This window comes from Gymnodraco acuticeps, unplaced genomic scaffold (assembly GCF_902827175.1).
Source record: "Gymnodraco acuticeps unplaced genomic scaffold, fGymAcu1.1, whole genome shotgun sequence".
In the NCBI taxonomy this organism is placed as follows: domain Eukaryota; kingdom Metazoa; phylum Chordata; class Actinopteri; order Perciformes; family Bathydraconidae; genus Gymnodraco; species Gymnodraco acuticeps.
Genome location: NW_022989926.1, coordinates 132905 through 155004, shown reverse-complemented (window position 1 = coordinate 155004; position 22100 = coordinate 132905). Strand labels below are relative to the sequence as shown.

The window sequence follows — 22100 nt, the reverse complement described above, 5'->3', positions numbered from 1 at the left end:
GAGTTTATATATATATATATTGCTCGCATAAAATCCCCGGGGGTTTTTGCTTTGTATGTCGGGGGCGGGAGATTCATATGATTGGTTGTTGGTTGTGTTGCTTGAATAACATCCCCAAGCTTCAGACACGCCCAGCTCCAAGCTTTTTTTGAAGCTGTAGTGTGGACGCTCCGTAACTCGTGATGTGCAGCCAGACAGACACAAACCCACAGAAACTGATCCAACTCAAGATCACAGAGTTCACAAAGATCACAAAGATGTCAGGAAGAATTTTAAAGAAATGTGATCAAAATAAATAGAGAATATTTATTTTAGGAATAGTGGAGACATAGATCACCGCATCTTCAGTTTAAACTATTCAGTCAGCATGAGCATCTTGTAGCTTAATGCAAATGTTAGAAACAGCAACAACTGAAAATATTTGTTAGTGTTTGATAGTTTGAATAGAAATATTTAATTATTGTATTCATGTGTTTATAATGTCATTTATTTTAAAAAACATGATGGAGAATATAAGATGAATTCAGGTTTTTGAGAGGTTCAGAGTGAATTATGCAGAGTATGATTTTTCTATAACATTGCTCTGCCACGGTCAATGAACTAAACCACAGAAGAAGAACATAGACTTCAGCATTAAGATGCTCAGTGAGGATCAGGATCATATCAGCCTGATGTCTGCAGCTCAGAGTCAACACAACTCTCACATATTAATCTCAGCACAGAAGTTAAAGATGGAGAACTGACTTGAGAGTCTCCAGTCTGCAGTCTGGACTCTCCAGAAGATCACTCAGCAGCTTCACTCCTGAATCCTGCAGCTCGTTGCCACCAAGGTCCAGATCTCTCAGATGGAAGGGTTGGACTTCAGAGCTGAGATCAAAGCAGCACAGCTGATCTCTGACAACCTGCAGCCACTCAGTCTGAATAAAGAACACATGATGCAAGTTTAGAAAACATTGTTCCTTATTGAAATAATGAAAGTTCTAATAATCTGATTATAGCTGGAGAAGTAGAGAATGTAGAAGTTTATAAAGTGGACAATCCCGACAGGTTAAAAACAGTAAGTTACAGAAAGAGAACAGAGCTCTGATTAATATTAAAGACAACGTGCTTCACCTTCAATACAAAGTGGTGACTTCACATCTGAAGCTCTGCTCCTTCTACACTAACTCGTGATGTGCAGCCAGACAGATACAAACCCACAGAAACTGATTCAACTCAAGATCACAGAGTTCACAAAGATCACAAAGATGTCAGGAAGAATTTTAAAGAAATGTGATCAAAATAAATAGAGAATATTTATTTTAGGAATAGTGGAGACATAGATCACAGCATCTTCAGTTTAAACTATTCAGTCAGTTTGAGCATCTTGTAGCTTAATGCAAATGTTAGAAACAGCAACAACTGAACATATTTGTTAGTGTTTGATAGTTGAATATAAATATTTAATTATTGTATTCATGTGTTTATAATGTCATTTATTTTAAAAAACATGATGGAGAATATAAGATGAATGTCAGGTTTTTGAGAGGTTCAGAGTGAATTATGCAGAGTATGATTTTTCTTTAACATTGCTCTGCCACGGTCAATGAACTAAACCACAGAAGAAGAAAATAGACTTCAGCATTAAGATGCTCAGTGAGGATCAGGATCATATCAGCCTGATGTCTGCAGCTCAGAGTCAACACAACTCTCACATATTAATCTCAGCACAGAAGTAAAAGATGGAGAACTGACCCGAGAGTCTCCAGTCTGCAGTCTGGACTCTCCAGAAGATCACTCAGCAGCTTCACGACTGAATCCTGCAGCTCGTTGCCTCTCAGGTGCAGATCTCTCAGATGGGAAGGGTTGGACTTCAGAGCTGAGATCAGAGCAGCACAGCTGATCTCTGATAAACTGCAGGCTATCAGTCTGAATAAAGAACACATGATGCAAGTTTAGAAAACATTGTTCCTTATTGAAATAATGAAAGTTCTAATAATCTGATTATAGCTGGAGAAGTAGAGAATGTAGAAGTTTATAAAGTGGACACTCCCGACAAGTTAAAAACAGTAAGTTACAGAAAGAGAACATAGCTCTGATTAATATGAAAGACAACGTGCTTCACCTTCAATACAAAGTGGTGACTTCACATCTGAAGCTCTGCTCCTTCTACACTAACTCGTGATGTGCAGCCAGACAGATACAAACCCACAGAAACTGATTCAACTCAAGATCACAGAGTTCACAAAGATCACAAATATGTCAGGATGAATTTTAAATAAATGTGATCAAAATAAATAGAGAATATTTATTTCAGAAAAGGTGGAGCAATAAATACAAAGCATCTTCAGTTCAAACTATTCAGTCACATGAGCATCTTGTAGCTTAAAGGTCCCATGTCATGCTTCTCCGGTTATTACCCGTCCCCTTGTGTGTTATGCAGCTTTTTCTGCATGTGAACGGTCTGCAGAGTCACAAACCCTCAAAGTACACCCTGTAGCGAGTAAAACTCTAACACAGAAAATACCTCCCCAAAACGCCTCGTTTGAGATTTCTCATTTACTTCCTGGGTATCGCTACGTAGGGATACCCAGTAGCCACGCCCAGAGCTATAGCCGCACCCTCTGCCAGCCTTTCACGAAACAAAGCTTCCCAAACCTTTCAGCGATTCAAGCCGGATATGTACAGCGTAGGGCACTGAAGAACGATGCTGTTCCTACTTTGTTTGGACCAGCGGGAGATTCGGGTACACAACCTGTAAGTATTCATTGTTGTTTGTGTATTTATGATGTTTAAAACAAACAAGGTATCTACCACGACTGTTTAAATGGGTAAACGTTTTTCGGACTTCTACGTCGGGATGGCGGAGAAATGCTCTCCGCAGACCCATTCTCACAGCGTTATAAACCTTTTTCTTACTCAATATCAAGCCACACTTATTGTTTTTACTTCGGCTGTGAGTGTTTGTGTGTGCTCAGGATGAGTTTTGCTTGTTCTAGCTGTATCGCCGACCCGGAAACCTGTCCGCTCCTCACAACAACGAGCCTCGCAACGTCCCGACCAATCAGAACACACTGGGCTCACAGGGAGGGGGCAGGAGCTCCAACAAGCCGTTTAGGACAGAGAGAATACACATACTTTACAGAGATGCTGGATGAGAAACCAATGTGAGTTTGGAAAATTGAACAATTTAAATCTATTCTAGTAGACCTCAACAATGGAATTATGATCAGTAGAAATGGCCATGACATGGGACCTTTAATACAAATGTTAGAAACAGCATAAACTGAAAATATTTGTGTTTGATAGTTTTAATAGAAATATTTAATTATTGTATTCATGTGTTTATAATGTCATTTATTTAAAAAAACATGATGGAGAATATAAGATGAACTTCAGGTTTTTGAGAGGTTCAGCGTGAATTATGCAGAGTATGATTTTTCTATAACATTGCTCTGCCACGGCCAATGAACTAAACCACAGAAGAAGAAAATAGACTTCAGCATTAAGATGCTCAGTGAGGATCAGGATCATATCAGCCTGATGTCTGCAGCTCAGAGTCAACACAACTCTCACATATTCATCTCAGCACAGAAGTTAAAGATGGAGAACTGACTTGAGAGTCTCCAGTCTGCAGTCTGGACTCTCCAGAAGATCACTCAGCAGCTTCACGACTGAATCCTGCAGCTTGCTGCCACTCAGGTCCAGATCTCTCAGATGGGAAGGGTTGGACTTCAGAGCTGAGATCAGAGCAGCACAGCTGATCTCTGACAACCAGCAGCCTTTCAGTCTGAATAAAGAACACATGATGCAAGTTTAGAAAACAATGTTCCTTATTGAAATAATTAAAGTTCTAATAATCTGATTATAGCTGGAGAAGTAGAGAATGTAGACGTTTATAAAGTGGACACTCCCGACAGGTTAAAACCAGTAAGTTCATTTCATTTCAAACCTTCTCCGGTTATTACCCGTCTCCGTCATATAGCTTTTTCTGCATGTAAACGGTCTGCAGAGTCACAAACCCTCAAAAACTGATTCAACTCAAGATCACAGAGTTCACAAAGAAGCAGCACCAGAGTTTGAATAAATAACACACAATGTAAGTTCAGAGAACAATGGTCCTGCTTGAGGTAGTTCAAAGTTTCATCATCTGTTCAGACCTGGAGAGGGTTCAGAGGTCAATGTCAAAAATGATGTAATAATAATATATTGATTTTATATAGCGCTTTTCTGGACCCAAAGATGCTTTACATTTGGGAGGGGGGGTATACAAACAAAACAGACAAAGCCAAAAAGAAACAAAACACAACAGAAAAGCAGTCGGGAGGAAGTTGATTAAGAGGGGGGGGGCTTTATAGATAAAGAGTTGAAAAGGTGGGTTTTGAGGCGGGACTGGAACAGGGTGAGGGACTCAGACTCACGGAGGTCTTGGGGGAGTGAGTTCCAGAGCTTCGGGGCTGCCACAGAGAAGGCTCTGTCCCCGAAGCTCCGGAGTTTGGCCTTGGGGATTGAAAGCAAACCGGCTGAGGTGGATCTGAGGGACCGGGGTGGTTGGTAGAGGGTGAGGAGGTCAGTGAGGTAGGGGGGGGGGCCAGATGGTGGAGGGCTTTATAAGTGAGGACCAGGAGTTTGTAATTGATGCGGTGTGTAACGGGGAGCCAGTGGAGTTCTTTGAGGACAGGGGTGATATGATGCCATGATTTGGTGTGGGTCAGGAGTCTGGCGGCTGCGTTCTGGACACGCTGGAGTCTACTGAGGGAGGTGGAGCTGATGCCGTAGAGGAGGGAGTTGCAATAGTCAAGGCGGGAGGAGATGAAGGCGTGAATGAGTCGCTCAGCTGCAGGGCGGGTGAGAGAGGGACGGAGTTTGGCAATATTGCGGAGGTGGAAAAATTAGATTTTGACAACATGACGGATGTGGGGCTCGAGGGAGAGGGTGGGGTCAAATATCACGCCAAGGTTGCGTGCCTGGGTGGAGGGGGAAACAGGGGTGCCATCAATGGTGATTGTCAGGTTGGGGGTTTTGCTGAGGGTGGATTTTGATCCGATGAGGAGGAGTTCAGTTTTATTGCTGTTGAGTTTGAGGAAGTTGTGTTGCATCCAGGATTTTAGTGCAGTCAGACAGGATTCGATGTGGGTGAGGGGGGGGGTTGTTGGGGGATTTGGTGCTGAGGTAAATCTGGGTGTCGTCGGCATAGCAGTGAAAGTCCAGGTTGTATTTGCGGAGAATCTGACCAAGGGGGAGGATGTAGATGATGAAGAGGAGGGGGCCGAGTACTGAACCTTGGGGAACACCTTGGGTGACTGAAGCTGTGGAAGAGGAGTGGTTGTTGAGGGAGATGAAGTGGGATCTGTCGGAGAGGTAGGACTGGAGCCACCTGAGTGCAGTACCATCGATACCGATGTCCTGGAGTCGGGTGAGCAGGATGGTGTGGCTCACGGTATCGAAGGTTGCACTCAGGTCGAGGAGGATGAGGATGTTGAGGGAACCGGTGTCAGCAGAGGTGAGGAGGTCATTGAGGACTTTGATGAGGGCCGTTTCTGTGCTGTGGTGGGGACGAAAACCAGACTGAAGGGGTTCAAAAAGCTGGTTGGTTTGGAGATGGCGGTGGAGTTGTTTGGAGATAATGCGTTCTATTGTTTTTGAGAGAAAGGGGAGGTTGGAGATGGGACGGTAGTTACTGAGGGAGGAGGGATCCAGACCGGGTTTCTTGAGGATGGGAGTGACAGCAGCAGTTTTGAAGGCAGAGGGAACGGTACCTTGGGACAGGGAGGAGTTGAAAAGGTTGACAAGGTAGGGGCAGAGGACGGGGAGACAGGACTTCAGTAGAGGGGTGGGTAGAGGGTCAAGGGAGCAGGTTGTGGGTTTGGAGGAGCTGATCAGTTTGAGTATTTCAGGGTGGGTAACCAGAGTGAACTGGGAGAGGCGGCCGTGGGGAGGAAGGCTCGGGAGGTCCAGGGAGATGGGGGGAGAAATTGTGGCGGTGGATGCTGGGGGAGATGTATGTGTGTCAGATGCAGTGGAAAGGGAGAGATTAATGGCAGTGATTTTGTCAGAGAAGAACTGGAGGAATGAACTGCATAAAGTGGAAGTAGAGGAAGGGAGGGTGTCGGCACGGGGTTTGAGGAGCTTGTTGACGGTGGAGAAGAGGGTCCTGGGGTTTTGGGAGGGGTCGGTAAAGATGGTGGAGAGGTAGGCAGTTTTTGCGGCAGTGAGGGCGTCTCTGTAGGTAGTGAGATGGAGTTTGTAGGATTCATGGTGAACTGTCAGGGATGATTTATTGGTTAGGCGTTCAAGCTGGCGGCCGGTTTGCTTTAGCTTACGGAGTGCAGGGGTGAACCAGGGTGAGGAGGTTGTAAAAGTGACATTTTTCCTTTTGAGGGGGGCCAGGCTGTTGAGGGAGGAGAGTAGGGTGGAATTAAGGTGGTTGAGTAGTTCATCGGGTGAGCTGAGGTTCGAGTCCAGAGGGAGAGTAGAGGACAGCAGGTCGGAGAGGTGCTGGGGATCAACAGAGCATATATTACGGAAGGTTATGGTCCTGGATGGGGGGGGGGTGGCGGACGGGGGAGGCGATGGTGAACTGTATGAGTTTGTGGTCAGAGAGGGGAAAGGGGCAGGGGTGGAGGTCGAGTACTGGGAGGTTGGTGGAGCAGACAAGGTCAAGGATGTGTCCTTTATCATGAGTGGGGAAGGTGACATGTTGGGTAATTGAGAAATTGTCCAGAAGGGAGGAGAACTCAGAAGCGAGTTTGCAGGTGGGGGAGTCCATGTGGATGTTGAGGTCGCCGAGCAGTAACAGACGTGAGGAGAGGGATGAAGCAATGGTGAGGAGTTCAGTGAGATCAGAGAGGAAGGATGGGTGTGGTTTGGGGGTGCGGTAAATGAGGATAACTGTCAGTGAGGGAGGGGCTTTGAAGGCGAGGAATTCGAAGGATGGTACTGAGGGGAGGGTGAGTTCTGTAGTCCGGATGTTGTGGTTGTAGATGACAGCGAGCCCACCACCACGGCGTGAGGGGCGGGGTTTAGTGATGTAATTAAAACCAGGGGGGGATGTTTGGTTGAGGGAGAAGAAGTCATTGGGTTGTTGCCAGGTTTCAGTGAGCAGAAAGAAGTCAATGGATTTGTCCAGAATTATTTCGTGAAGGATGTGGGCTTTATTGTTAAGTGACCGGATATTGAGGAGGGCAAAATTGGTCAAGTGGGGGGTTGGAGGGGTAGTGGCAGACTGGAGAGGTATGAGGTTGGCCAGGTTAGCAGCGCGGGGGTGGGCACGACGAGAGGGGGGGCAGTGGAGCAGAGGAGGGGGGCTTGATGGTGGGGAGAAATGGCTTGTTATATGTGTTGGGAGGCGTAGGGGAGTGGGATCCGCTCCAGGTATTACATGCAGCTGGGAGTGAAGGTGAGCAGGGGAGAAAGGAGCAGTAGGAGTTGCGTTCTGATGACGCGTCAGGTGTGCGACAGTGCGTTGGGTAGAGCAGATGGATGTTATGGATTGACCGTGTTGAGAGTAAACAAAACTGCGGCGGGTGCTTCGGTGAATGTAGCGGGGTCGACGAAGGAGTCCAAGATGTCTGATGACTGAGATGGAAGACGGGGTGGAGGAGTTGGTGAATGACAGAAGCTGTGAGACGGAGTATTTCAGCATGATGACAGGCGGGAATGCTGGGAGCAGTGCGTTAGCAGCGATAGCGGCTAGCGGGCCAGGTGCGCAGAGGTGGAGGATTGTTGTGGAGACGAGAAAGATCCACGACATGGCAGGAGGATGTGAACAGCGGGACGGGACAGATGTACCCTGGAGGTGAAGACAGGAGGCAGAGAGAGTCCACGGTTGTTGCGAGGGACGGAGACAGACAGGCAGGCGATGTAGCAGATAGCAGTAGCCACCCGGCACCTCGATGGCTGAGTGAGGGCAGCCAGCAACGGAGGCAGAAATTAAAAACAATGTGCAGTGCAGTAGAGATGTGCAATGCAGGGCAGTAGTCCAATTCGATGGTTATTGCAAGAACGAATGTTAGCTGAGGGTGATTGAGGGTAACAGAGGCGGAGAAGCGGCGAACAGTCCTCGCCAGCGTCCTCTCCGTAGCGGGGAGAATGTAGATACTTTTCTAAATGTAATATATAAAAGTATCTATGATAATGCATCAGAACAACCTCCTTCATCTCCCTCACAGCTCATCAGTGCTGACAGCATCTTCACTGAGTCATGGAGCACAGTGAGAGTCTGTGGAAGCTCAAACACTGTCCGTCACACATCTACTTTCTCTGCTTTCTGTTAGTCTTGTAAAATATTCAGCAATTTAGAAAGAAATGTGAACTTATTAAAATATCTTTGTACTCAGGCAAATTATGGAATTATAAATATATCAATTATAAATACTTTACAAAACCACATGAACTGCAGCCAGTGATCTGACCTCAGAGCCTTCAGTCTAGAGTTTGGACTCTTCAGTCCAGAACTCAGCTGCTCCACCGCCTCTGAATCCAGCAGACCGACTCTCATCTCCAGCTCTCTCAGATTGGAGGCCACGACTTCCCAGTCTAAGAATCCACTGTCAGGAATTCTGTTATAACACATATTACAGAATTAGTTTATATAAAAAAAGTGGAAACAATATATTGACTTCAAAACATGTTGAATATCATGGTCTGATTACCAGTGGATGGTTGAGTGTGATCTGATCCCATGTCTGTCACCTCTTTGCTAGCTACCTTCTAGACTAGAGTCAACATAAATCAGATATTACTCTGTGTCTAATTTAACGATAAAGAAACTGCAATCATTTCATAATAACTTTACTCCATTTTATGACATATGTACAATTATTCTGGATGTTGTGATCACATGTTGCTGTGATAAAACATCCTTCATATGTTTTTGACAAGGAAAATGAAGAGAAGAAAAAACTGTACAATTTTGAAATTATTAGAATAATTGTATTAATTCAATTTTGCTCTCACAGAATGTGAAACAGCTAAAAGTTGAATAGTGTTTATTTGAAAGGCTAAAATCCTTATCTTCACTAATCTATAAAGTTAATCACATCTGGACTCACACAGCCTTCCTGCAGTTCCTCTCAGCTGGAATCAGTCTCCGTCGTCCCTCCTGTGATGTTTTGTACTTCTCCAACTCATCCAGAACCTCCTCTGACATCTCCAGCCTGTAGGCCAGAGCTGAGCAGTGTTTCACAAAGAGTCTCTTCTCTGATCTGTTCTCTGACGTCAGGAACTCTGTGATCTCCTGAAGTACCGAGTGGTCGTTCATCTCTGTCAGACAGTGGAAGATGTTGAGGCTCCTCTCGGGAGAGACTTCATCACTTCTCATCTCCTTCAGGTTGCTGATGGCTCTCTGGATGATTTCTGGACGTTTGTCTGTGAGACCCAGCAGGCCTCCTAAGAGTCTATGGTTGGACTCCAGAGAGAGGCCGTGGAGGAAGCGGACAAACAGGTCCAGGTGGCCATTTTTACTTTTGAGTGATTTCATCATGGCGCTCTTTAGGAAGACATCCAGGGATGGGTAATCCTGATCACTGCTAAACATGTTGTTATAGTCTCCCTGCAGGAAGTATTTCAGTACCTCTGTGTCTCTGTTGGTGTAACAGTGCAGCATGTAGACTGCAGCCAGAAACTCCTGAATGCTCAGATGAACAAAGCAGTAGACAGTTTTCTTGAAGATCACACTCTCTCTTTTGAAGATCTCTGTACAAACTCCTGAGTGCACCAAGGCCTCTGTGACGTCAAGACCACAGCGCTCCAGGTCTTCTTGGTAGAACATGATGTCTCCTTTCTCCAGATGTTCAAACGCCAGCCTCCCCAGCTTCAGAAGAAGCTCCCTGTCAGCCTCCGTCAGCTGCTGTGGACTCGTCTCATGTCCCTCTTCATACTTCTGCTTCTTCCTCTTGGTCTGGACCAGCAGGAAGTGTGAGTACATGTCAGTGAGGGTCTTGGGCAGCTCTCCTCTCTGGTATGTAGTCAACATGCGGTCTAGAACTGCAGCAGTGATCCAGCAGAAGACTGGGATCTGACACATGATGTGGAGGCTCCTGGAGCTCTTGATGTGAGAGATGATTCTGATGGACCATTCTTCATCACTCGATCTCCTCCTGAAGTACACATCCTTCTGGACGTCAGTGAAGCCTCGTACTTCTGTTACCCTGTCCACACACTCAGGAGGGATCTGATTGGCCGCTGCAGGTCGAGAAGTTATCCAGACGAGAGCCGAGGGAAGCAGCTTCCCCCTGATGAGGTTTGTCAGCAGCACGTCGACTGAGGACTGTTGAGAGACATCAGACACAACCTCATTGTTTTTGAAGTCCAGAGAAAGTCTGCTTTCATCCAGGCCGTCAAAGATGAACAGCACTTTGCAGACAGCCAGCTGCTCTGCTGTGACCTTCTGTAAGGTCAGATGGAAATCATGGAGCAGCCTGAGAAGACTGTACTGCTCACCTTTGATCAGGTTCAGCTCCCTGAAGGAGAGCGGGATCACCAGACTGACATCTTGGTTTTCCAAACCCTCGGCCCAGTCCAGAGTGAACTTCTGCACTGAGAAGGTTTTTCCAACTCCAGCGACTCCGTTGGTCAGGACCGCTCTGATGAGAGTCTGTTGGTCAGGTGAGGCTTTAAAGATGTCCTGGCACTTGATTGGAGTGTAATGGAGGGTATTTGTCTTGTAAGCTGCCTCAAGCTGGCTCACCTCATGTTGGGTATTAACCTCTTTACTCTGTCCTTGTGTGATGTAGAGCTCAGTGAAGATCCTGTTGAGGCTGGTTTCACTTTTATCAGTTCCTTCAGTCACTTGTTCACATCTCCCCCTCAGACTGAGCCTATGTTCATCTAAAACCTCCTGCAGACCACGTTCTGCTGAAAGAGAAGGAAACGTGAGAATAATGAAAATGTTGTAAATGAACTTATATTATGTACAACACAACAGGAAGAATCCTGTTTTCAGGCATGAAGACACCAGGAGACAGAGGTCAAGACTTACTTTGTACTGTTCTGGTCTGACTGGCTGTCTGTAGTCCAGCTCTGGTTCTGGATCTTTCTCCACACTGGGGACATGAGGAGTCTCCTGATGGAGGTTGTTGCTCCCAGTATGAGGTGATGCACTGTCTGCAGAACCAGTGTCCACAGCTGGTAGAGACTGGATCCTTCAGGACGTCCTGACACAGAGCACAGCTGGACAGCTGCTCCTCCACAGGAACATGACTTTTCCTCTTCCCTCTGTGGAGATGAACACATCCTTTAGAGCAGTGTTTCTCAAACTTTTTCATACCAAGGACCACTTAACCAATAAAAAAACACTCGCGGACCACCTAACTCCACAAATATCCAAAAACACATCGTTTTTTACAAATCGCCTGAAAATTGTACAAACAAGTGGCAACATGTGTGACGAAGGTGCTTATCTGGGCTATATCATGCAATCGAAAGTGAAACTTAAGCTCGTTCCATTGCGGAGATATTCCCGCGAGAGTGCGAAAAACTTAAATAAATTTATTTATTTAAAATGTGAAATTTTACCAATATACTCACGGACCACTAGGGGGCGCTCACGGACCACCAGTGGTCCGCGGACCACACTTTGAGAAGCACTGCTTTAGAACACATTACGGTGACTGATTGTTTAAGTTCTTTATCTGTAGATGATATTTCATACTGATATTTAGTTATTCATATCATTATGAAAGAAAACGCCCTTCTGTCTGTAACATCATCACCTACAGCATGTTCACTGTACCTCACAAGTTGTACTACGGGCTAAATTAAACTGGTTTATGTAATAACTACATAATGATTCTAATTTGTAAAAGCAGTTAACACTTTGTCAGGTCTGTCCACATGGAAAGCAAATCACTTTGAAAATGCTAGTTAATGAATGGGGATTATATTGAGTGGAGTGAGACTTAGCTAACATTGTGGCTGTTCCATTAATAGTCAAACTAACATCAATGGTTGATACACATACATTTATAACTTCAATTCAATATGAAGTACTCCCGATATTTTCCTTATCTGATTCAAGTACGTCTGCGTTTCTATACTGAGCTCTACTGAGTTTCTATACTGTGGGCTACTGCACTCATGTAATCATTAAAGAAGAGTTTAAAATGATCCGATGGCATATATATAGAATATATACAGTATATATATATATATATATATCTATATAAACAGTGTAGGAAATAAGTATTTGATCCCCTGCAGATTTTGTAAGTTTACCCACTTTCAAAGAAATTACCAGTCTGAAATTGTAATGGTAGGTTTATATAAACAGTGAGAGTCAGAATATCAACAAAAAAAATCCAGAAATTGATAAAAATTGATTTGCATTTAACTGTGGGAAATAAGTATTTGATCCCCTTGCAAAACATGTGTTAGTACTTGGTGGAGAAACACGCTTCTTCTAGGTCTCCAGACTTGTGCACATCTCAGGAAGGATTTTGGTCCACTCCTTTCTGAAGATCCTCTCCAAATCTTTCAGGATTTTAGGCTGATGTTTGGCATCTCGAAGCTTCAGCTCCCTCCACAGATTTTCTATGGGATTAAGGTCCGGAGACTGGCTCGGCCCCTCCCTCACCTAAATGTGCTTCTTCTTTAGCAGCTCCTGTGTTGCCTTGGCCGCATGTTCAGGTTTATTGTCCTGCTGGAAGACCCATCCATGTTCAGTGTCCTGCCTGAGGGAAGTAGGCTATCGGCCTAGATTTCACGGTACATGGCCCCGTCCATCCTCTCCTCGATGCAGTAAGTCGTCCTGTCCCCTTAGCAGAGAAACACCCCAAAGCATAATGTGTCCATCTCCATGCTTGACGGTGGGGATGGTGTTCTGGGGGTTATAGTCAGCATCTCTCTCATCTGACCACATCATCTTCTCCCAAGTCTTCTCTGAATCATTCAGATGTTCATTGGAACATTTCAGACGGTTCGTTCATGTTCTTCTTGAGCAGGGGGCCTTGCAGTGTTTGATCCATTATGGTGTAGTGTATTACCAATAATTTTCTTGGTGACTGTGGTCCCAGCTGCCTTGAGATCATTAACAAGTTCCTCCCTTGTAGTTCTTGGCTGATCCCTCACCTTTCTCATGATCATCAATACCCCACAGGGAGATGACTTATTTAACTGGTCTGTGGGAGCCAGAATCCTTGTTTGTTGCAAGGGGGATTTCTGGATTTTCTTTTTGATATTCTTAATCTCAATGTTTATTTAAACCTACCATTACAATTATAGACTGTTCATTTATTTGTAAGTGGGCAAACTTACAAAATCTGCAGGGGATCAAATACTTATTTCCTCCACTGTATATATGTTGGTCAGTTCACAGTAGAAACAGACTCTTACTTTGTGTCTGGGGGTCCAGGTTGATTACTGAAGACTGGAGGATGGTCTTCAGACCAGTCACTCTTCATAGACTGACAGCTGGAGACTGGAGACTCTGCTCTCCATCTGTGGAAACAACAAATGTTTAACACACATCACTAGTTCTTGTAAAAAGCAACATTTGATTTCAGTTTTGACTTTCTTTCCCCTTTTAAAGATTTTTGTTGTTCCTCTAAACTTCATGTTTTAAAAATTGTGTTTGTAGGTTTCTGTTGTTACAATTCTTTGTGAGAGTGCAAAGTACTCTTTGACTGGTTTGACTGGTTGGTGACCATTCTGCGCATTGCACAGTTGACGACGCACAACAAACAGCAAGAGTTCGACCAAACTTCTACAGTGTACTTTAATGTATATATATATATATACAAGGATGTAGAAAATATACATGTGGAAATACACATTTCCAGTAACAAATATAATGCAGGATATTATTGTGCAAGAAATGGATTATTCGATGTTAAATTGAATATAAATGTAAAATGGACAGCAGCATGAAAACAACCTGCCGATGCTCCATGATGGAGGCTCCGGTAGAAATTGCGGGGTTTGCGTTTTTACCCCCTTAATGTCTGACCAATGGTTGAACAGTATTTCCGTGCACATAATTTGTGTTTATAGTCCGTTTGAGGTTTGCAAACCGAACCTTCTGAAAAATGAATCAATGTAACAAACTGTCATCTGGTGCGCACCAAATTAGCAGACCTATTAGGTGCAAATGCGACCTTACTTTGTGTCTGAGGGTCCAGGTTCATTACTGAAGCATATAGGTTCCCATATGGACCAGTCACTCTTCATAGAAACACAGCTGGGCACTGGAGACTCTGCTCTCTGTCTGTGGAAACAACATGTTTAACACAAATTATTATTATTATTATAAATTGTAATGATTGTGTGCATTACTTGAATTTTACTAAACAGACTGTACGTGGTTTGTCTTGTGTGTCATGTTTTGCTTTTTGTCTTTTTGTTTATGTATGTCTGTAAGTTGTTGCTATTGTCGGGACCCCCTTGAAAACGAGATGGTGCATCTCAAGGGGTTTATCCCAATAAACACAATTTCTATATAATTAGTTCTTGTAAAAAGTAGCGTTTGATTTCAGTTTTGATTTTGTTTACACGATTCAAGATTTTTGGTCTAACTCTTTTTCTTTTAGGAGTTTTAAAATTGTGTTTGTGGGTTTCTATTGTTACAATTTATTAGTGAGATTGAAATGTTTTACATGCTTGGAGTTAATTTACTTAACAAAACACAAATTCTTACGTATTGTGTGTGAGAATAATTTCTCTATAGTAGTTTATATACTACTGCTGTTGATGCAAAGGAGCACAACGTTCAATCACATGTCTTTACTGTACTTTTCTGTATTTATTTACTGTATTTTACTGTGTTTCTGTGCTATTATTTACTGCGATCATCTAAATATTAAAGAACAGTATATATTATCTGTTGGCATATGGAATCTTCTTCCGGTCAGTTTACAGTAGAAACAGACTCTTACTTTGTGTCTGAGGGTCCAGGTTCATTACTGAAGTATATAGGTTCATATATGGACCAGTCACTCTTCATAGAAACACAGCTGGGGACTGGAGACTCTGCTCTCTGTCTGTGGAAACAAGACATTTTTTACACACATCATTAGTTCTTGTAATAAAAAACAGCGTTTGATTTCAGCCCGTTTACCCGATTACAGGTTTTTGGACTTGCTCCCAACTTTCTGTTTTCGAGTCATGCTTGAGGGTTTGTAAAGAAAGGCAAGTTTATTTATATAGCACCTTTCAACACAAGGCAATTCAAAGTGCTTTACAAAAAATGAAAGACATTAAGAAAAAGGCATTTAAAATAAATCAGTCATTAAAAAGAAAAGCTAATAAAATAAACATTAAAAGAAAAAGTACATGGATAAAAGTTACAGTGCAGTCTAAGATATGAATAGTTCAATTAAAAGCAGCGACAAAAAGAAAAGTCTTCAGCCTGGATTTAAAAGTAGTCAGAGTTGCAGCGGACCTGCAGGTTTCTGGGAGTTTGTTCCAGATATTTGGAGCATAATAACTGAACGCTGCTTCTCCATGTTTAGTTCTGACTCTGGGGACAGAAAGCTGACCAGTCCCTGAAGACCTGAGAGATCTGGATGGTTCATAATTTAGCAGGAGGTCAGAAATGTATTTTGGGCCTAAACCATTCAAAGCTTTATAAACCAGCAGCAGTATTTTGAAATCTATTCTTTGACACACAGGAAGCCAGTGTAAAGACTTCAAAACAGGAGTGATCCACTTTCTTAGTGAGGACTCGAGCAGCGGCGTTCTGAATCAGCTGCAGCTTCCTTTTACATTACATTGCATTTAGCTGACGCTTTTATCCAAAGCGACTTACAATAAGTGCGTTCGACCAACAAAATACAAACTTGAAGAAAACAGAATCATATAAGTACATCAGGTTTCATAGAGCCAAACATTTCAAGTGCTACTCAACTGGCTTTAGGTAAGCCAGTCCTTTATTAGTATAAAAGTGCTTCGTTAATAATTCTATCGCTCGAAGTGGAGTCGAAAGAGATGAGTTTTCAGTTTGCGCCGGAAGATGTGCAACCTATCTGCTGTCCTGATGTCAATGGGGAGCTCATTCCACCATCCTGGAGCCAGGACAGCAAACCCACGTGTTTTCGCCGATGGGAACTTGGGTCACCCTCGCAGCGAGGGTGCAGCGAGTCGTTTGGCTGATGCAGAGCGTAGTGCACGCGCTGGGGTGTACGGTTTAACCATGTCCTGGATGTATGAAGGGCCAGATCCATTCGCAGCATGGTAAGCAAGTACCAGTGTCTTGAAGTGGATTCTAGCAGTTACCGGAAGCCAGTGAAGGGAGCGGAGGAGCGGAGTGGTGTGGGAAAATTTAGGAAGGTTGAAGACCAGACGAGATCTCATTCTGGATGAGCTGCAGAGGTCGGATAGCACATGCAGGTAGACCAGCCAGGAGGGAGTTGCAGTAGTCTAGGCGTGAGATGACGAGAGCCTGGACCAGAACCTGAGTCGCTTTCTGTGTCAGCTGGGGACGTATCTTCCTGATGTTGTAAAGCGTGTATCTGCAGCAACGGGTTGTAGCAGCGATGTTTGCAGTGAAGGACAGGTTGTTATCTAGGGTCACACCCAGATTCCTTGCAGTCTGAGTCGGGGAAACAACTGAGGTGCCGATGTTGATTGTTAGGTCAAGAGTGGGACAATCTTTTCCCGGGAGGTAGAGCAGCTCAGTCTTGTCAAGGTTCAGCTTGAGGTGATGAGTAGACATCCACTGAGAGATGTCAGCTAGACAAGCAGAGATGCGTGCGACGACCTGGGTCTCTGAGCGAGGAAAGGACAGAATTAATTGGGTGTCGTTAGCGTAGCAGTGGTAAGAAAAACCATGCGGGCTAATGACCGATCCGAGTGAGTTTGTGTACAGGGAGAAGAGGAGGGAACCAAGAACAGAGCCCTGAGGGACCCCTGTAGTTAATTGACAAGGGTCGGACTCAGACCCTCTCCAAGTTACCCTGTAGGTACGGTCTTTGAGGTATGAGGTGAGGAGGGAAAGTGCAGAGCCTGAAACTCCAAGTTTTGGAGAGTGCGAAGGAGGATCTGATGATACACCGTGTCGAATGCAGCAGACAGGTCCAACAGATGATGACAGAGGAGAGGGATGCAGTTTTGGCAGTGTGCAGTTCCTCCGTGACAGCAATGAGAGCAGTTTCTGTGGAGTGACCTGCCTTGAAACCAGACTGGTGCGGATCCAGAAGGTTGTTCTGATTGAGATAACAGGAGAGTTGTTTAAAGACAGCGCGTTCAAGTGATTTAGACAGGAACGGGAGGAGAGAGACAGGCCTGTAGTTTATAACATCAGACGGGTTGAGAGTGGGTTTCTTTAGGAGAGGGTTTACTCTTGCCTCCTTGACACTGTTTGGAAAGTGACCAGAAGTTAGAGAAGTGTTGATGAAATGGGTGAGAAACGGTAGAATATCAGGAGCGATAGTCTGAAGGAGGTTTGAAGGGATAGGGTCCAGAGGACAGGTGGTAGGGCGGGCAGAGGTAATGAGGGTAAGAACCTCACTTGGAGAGAGAGGGGAAAAGGAGGTAAGTGTGTTGGTGGAAGGAGGGTCTGGTGACCCAGCGGTGAGTAAAGGTGAGTCAGAAAAAGAAGAGCGAATATCATCAACCTTTTTTTCAAAGTGGGTAACAAAGTCGCTTGACAGGAGGGGGGAGGGGCTTTTGGAGGGTCCAAGAGGGTGGAGAAGATGGAAAATAGTTTTTTAGGATTAGAATAGGAAGATTGGATCTTATCTTGAAAGAAAGTGCTTTTTGCCTGAGAGATCGAAGCAGAGAAAGAGGAGAGGAGAGCCTGATAGGTTAGGAGGTCGTCACAGTGTTTGGATTTCCAAACCTTCCTAATAGATTTTTTAGTGAGACCTGTGAAGACACAATTGCAGTAGTCCAGTCTACTGAAGATAAAAGCATGGACAAGTTTTTCCAAATCATGCTGTCATCATTAGTCTTTTAATCCTAGATATATTCTTTAGGTGATAGTTGGCTGATTTAGTAACTGTTTTAATGTGACTGTTGAAACTCAGGTCAGAGTCCATGACTACACCTAGATTTCTGGCTTTATCTGTTGTTTTGAACATTGCAGACTGAAGCTCAGCGCTAACTTTTATACATTCTGCCTTGGCTCCAAAAACCATTACCTCAGTTTTATCTTTGTTTATTTGGAGAAAGTTCTGACACATCCAGTCATTGATTTGTTCAATGCACTTACTCAGAGTTTGAATTGGAGCATAGTCTCCTGGTGAAATTGATACGTAAACATGTGTGTTATCTGCATAGCTATGGTAACTTATTTTGTTGTTTTTCATTATCTGAGCCAGTGGTAGCATGTAGACGTTAAAGAGAAGAGGCCCCAGGATGGAGCCTTGATAGGCTCGCATCTGGACCAGTGGACTGGAGACTCTGCTCTCTGTCTGTGGAAACAACAACATGTTTAACACACATCATTAGTTCTTGTAAAGGGCAGCTTTTGATTTAAATTCGTTTACGTTATTAAAGATTTTTGGAGTTGCTCTGAACTTTCAGTTTTTAAGTCGTGCTTGAGGGTTTCGGTTGTTAGAATTCATTTGTGAGAGGGAAAAGTGTTACATGTTCGAAGTTGATTTACTTAACCTAACACAAAGTCCTACATCTGGAATGTGAGAATGATTTCACAATAGTAGATTATTGACTGTTGCTGATGATGCCAAGGAGCACAGCCAGAGCTCAGTTACACCTCTTCACTTTCCTCTTCTGGTTTCTTTACTCTAATGTACTTTGTTTCATGACTGTACTCCACAGTGATGCTTTACTGTGTGTATATACTGTGACCTGCTACTCAGATCAAACCAGACTCCTCTTCAGGTCAGTTTACAGCAGAAACAGATTCTTACTTTGTGTCAGAGGGTCCAAGTGTATTACTCAAACCTGGAGGTTTTCTGGACACTGAAGATGTGTCCTCCTCCTCCTCCTCCTCCTCCTCCTCCTCATCATCATCCAAATCTCTCATGGTCTCCATTCTGAGAGATGAACTAGTAACCCTGGAGACAAATACATAAACACACACACTTTATAATGCAAGCATTTCAATCAAATCCATCATAATGATACATTTTGGTTTAAATTTGTGCTGTCAAAAAAAACGTGAATGGTTGCAAATAATCTGCAAACTTTAAAATGTCAAAGAAATTAACAAAAAAATAATCATATTACCAAGTTTCACCCAAACTTCCTTCATAATTCCAGAGGGTATTTTAACATGAATTGCATGGCAGTGAAAGTCAAGGAAAGCGAGGAACTGGCACAAGCTACATGTACATTTAATCAAGTAATAATAATAATAATAGATGACATTTTTATAGCGCCTTTCAAGGGACCCAAGGCCGCTTTACATGGTGAACAAACAAACAAACAAACAAACAACTAAAAGTGGCAAATAATAAAGTAAAATAATAATGTTTAATAAATAGCAGTAGGAGTGGAAGCAGGGGGGCTGTGATGGGATAGAGGTCAAAGGCCATGGTGAACAGGTGAGTTTTTAATGATGACTTATTACCAAGTACAGCACTTAAGTACAATTTTGAGGGACCTGTACTTTATTTCAATGTTCCACTACTTTGTACTTCTACCCCACTACAGTTCAGAGGTAAATTGTGTACTTTAACTCCACTACATGTGTTTAATACCTTTAGTGACTTTACAGATTTTGATTAATGATGTGAAATATAGTCAAGTGTTAAATCAGACTTTAGTTCCACCTGGAGTAAATTCACAAGCTACCCTGCAGTATACAAAGTCATTCAAACTAGCTGCACCTTTACCAGCTTTGAGAACACTTTATGATCAATCATTATAAAACATATCATATATATTATTCTGAAATGGACCAATCTGCACTATCACTACTTTTACTTTTGGTACTTTAAGTATATTTTGACGCTAATACTTTCTACTTTTAGTAACATTTTGTATGCAGGACTTTTACTTGTAAGTAACAGAGTATCTCTGGTAGTTCAAAAATATCTGTGTACTTCTACTTTTACTCAAGTACAAGATCTGAGTACTTCTTCCACCTCCAGAAAAGAGTTGTAACTGCCTCGGTGTAAAAGCACATTTAATCCATGACAATGGACTCGCACTCGTTCTTTAGGTCTGGTGAAAACGGAGGGGTGGCATTATGCTGAATCCAGGAAATGGACAGGTCACTACTTTAGGAGCGGATAGTGCTCGCAATATGCTCTGACGTCATGCCAGTAATTCGGAAATCATCATAACTTAGCTGAGATGTTATATAATATACTTTATAGGGATCCTATTAATATCTAATAATAAAAATAATCAAATTCAATAACGTGCTTTAACCACTAGGTGTCCCTTTCTATCAGCTGTGCACCGTTATGGTGTAAATACAGCCTATCTACCAATTGGATCAAATATAAAAGTCAGCCGAATTAGTGTTGATACTGCAAGGAGACGTATTGTGTGAAAATAAATGTAAGATGTTGTTTAATTGCTGATATATTTATGATCCACGTCACGTTTTCAGTTTTGGCGGCAGTTCTTCCTGTTTGTCCAGAAGTCTTCTCATGAGGGCTCTATAAATAGCGAACTACGGCAGATATGTAATATTTAATGCAGCCGAACCGTGTATTACAATGCCGTTATGTGATGACTTTCAAAGAGAAAAGCAAGCACACTCGGAATAAAGTATTATTTTATTCGCATAAACACCATATCCCAACGTGCATTGCGGCTAAAACATCCAATCACCGAGCTGAGGATCTTGCCTACGTCTGTTTCCTGTATTTTTTATGATTGATATATTTTGTTTTACATGCATTCGTTCACATTTTAATTTGAATTTACATTAAAGTATTTCGTGAGGCCTTCTAACATGTTTTTAAATATAGCTACGGTTTCAGTTGAAGAGTTTGTAAATGAACATGAACCCAAACTGTTGCCTGGCAACGCAATCACACAACGTCACGTCCGTTAATTCCACACACATGGATTAACATCGATTTAATACATTAATTGTCAAGGAGAGACTCTGAGGCATGAACTCAATTGCACGACTCAGATAGTGTTCTCAAAAAATAAAGACTTTACTGGAATTGAGCACAGTAATCAAAACAAGGAAAACAAATATACTCTTTCGAGGAAAACTAGCAAGTGATCAATGAGGTAGATCCGTGGGAAGTCCGTGAGGTAATCAGGAACGTGGGTCATAGTAAGACAACGAACTGACAATGAACAGGAGGAAGCTACCACAATATATACACAGGTAAAGGGGACACAGGTGGAAACAATCAGGGCGGGGAAAACAATCAAGGACGCAGGAAACAGAAGGGGGCGGGGAGCGTGGAGGCCTGAAATGAGAGGGATGATTAATTAAGGGAATAAACATAAAGCACAGGGCAAAGGGACATGACAAAACTAACATAAATAATACACTTTCACTATTAGTTTCCTAGACATGACAGTACCCCCCCTTCTAGGGACGGCTCCTGACGGCCCAGGCTCCTCTGAGTTGAGGCGGTCAAAATCCTCAATGAGGCTTTTATCTATGACGAAGCGGGAAGGAATCCATATCCGCTCCTCAGGACCATAACCCTTCCAGTCAACCAGTAGCTGTCGCCCTCTACCCCTTTTCCGACTAGCCAATATCTTCTTGACGGTGTAAACCGGACCTCCATCAATCATCCGGGGGGGCGGGGGGGGTTTGGCGGTGGGAACCATAGCGCTCTCCTTCAAGGGTTTTAGTTTCCCTACATGGAAGGTGGGATGTACCTTCATGGACCTGGGAAGCCGTAGTCTCACTGAAACCGGGTTGATGACCTTGGTGACGGGAAAAGTACCCACAAACCGGGGAGCCAATTTACGGGAGAGTACGTGGAGGGGAAGGTCTCGTGTAGAAAGCCAGACTTTTTGGCCTGGCTGGTATACAGGAGCTGGTCGGCGTTTTCGGTCTGCTGCTCTTTTCACCAGTTGTGAATTCCTGCAGAGGATCTTCCTAGCCGCAGCCCACACGCGCCGACAACGCCTGACCAGCGCGTGGGCAGACGGGACCGTGACCTCCCTCTCCGTGGCTGGGAACAGTGGCGGCTGGTAGCCATAAACACAGTGAAATGGGGACAGGCCCGTGGCAGAAGTAGGGAGGATGTTGTGCGCATACTCAACCCAGGTGAGGTGCTCGCTCCAGGAGGATG

The 22100-nt window shown here is 43.7% G+C and overlaps 1 protein-coding gene across 1 annotated transcript in view; it reads right to left on the bottom strand.

Moving 5' to 3' along the window:
* Positions 1-330: 330 nt before the first annotated feature.
* Positions 331-22100, bottom strand: part of LOC117542309 (NLR family CARD domain-containing protein 3-like) — a 32599-nt gene continuing 10829 nt past the window's right edge. The window contains 11 exon segments of the mRNA XM_034209900.1: positions 331-847; positions 850-917; positions 1735-1908; positions 3596-3769; positions 8394-8540; positions 9033-10836; positions 10961-11196; positions 13312-13416; positions 14078-14182; positions 14850-14954; positions 18786-18932. Coding sequence (XP_034065791.1) covers positions 726-847; positions 850-917; positions 1735-1908; positions 3596-3769; positions 8394-8540; positions 9033-10836; positions 10961-11196; positions 13312-13416; positions 14078-14182; positions 14850-14954; positions 18786-18932 — 3187 coding nt within the window. The 3' untranslated portion in view covers positions 331-725.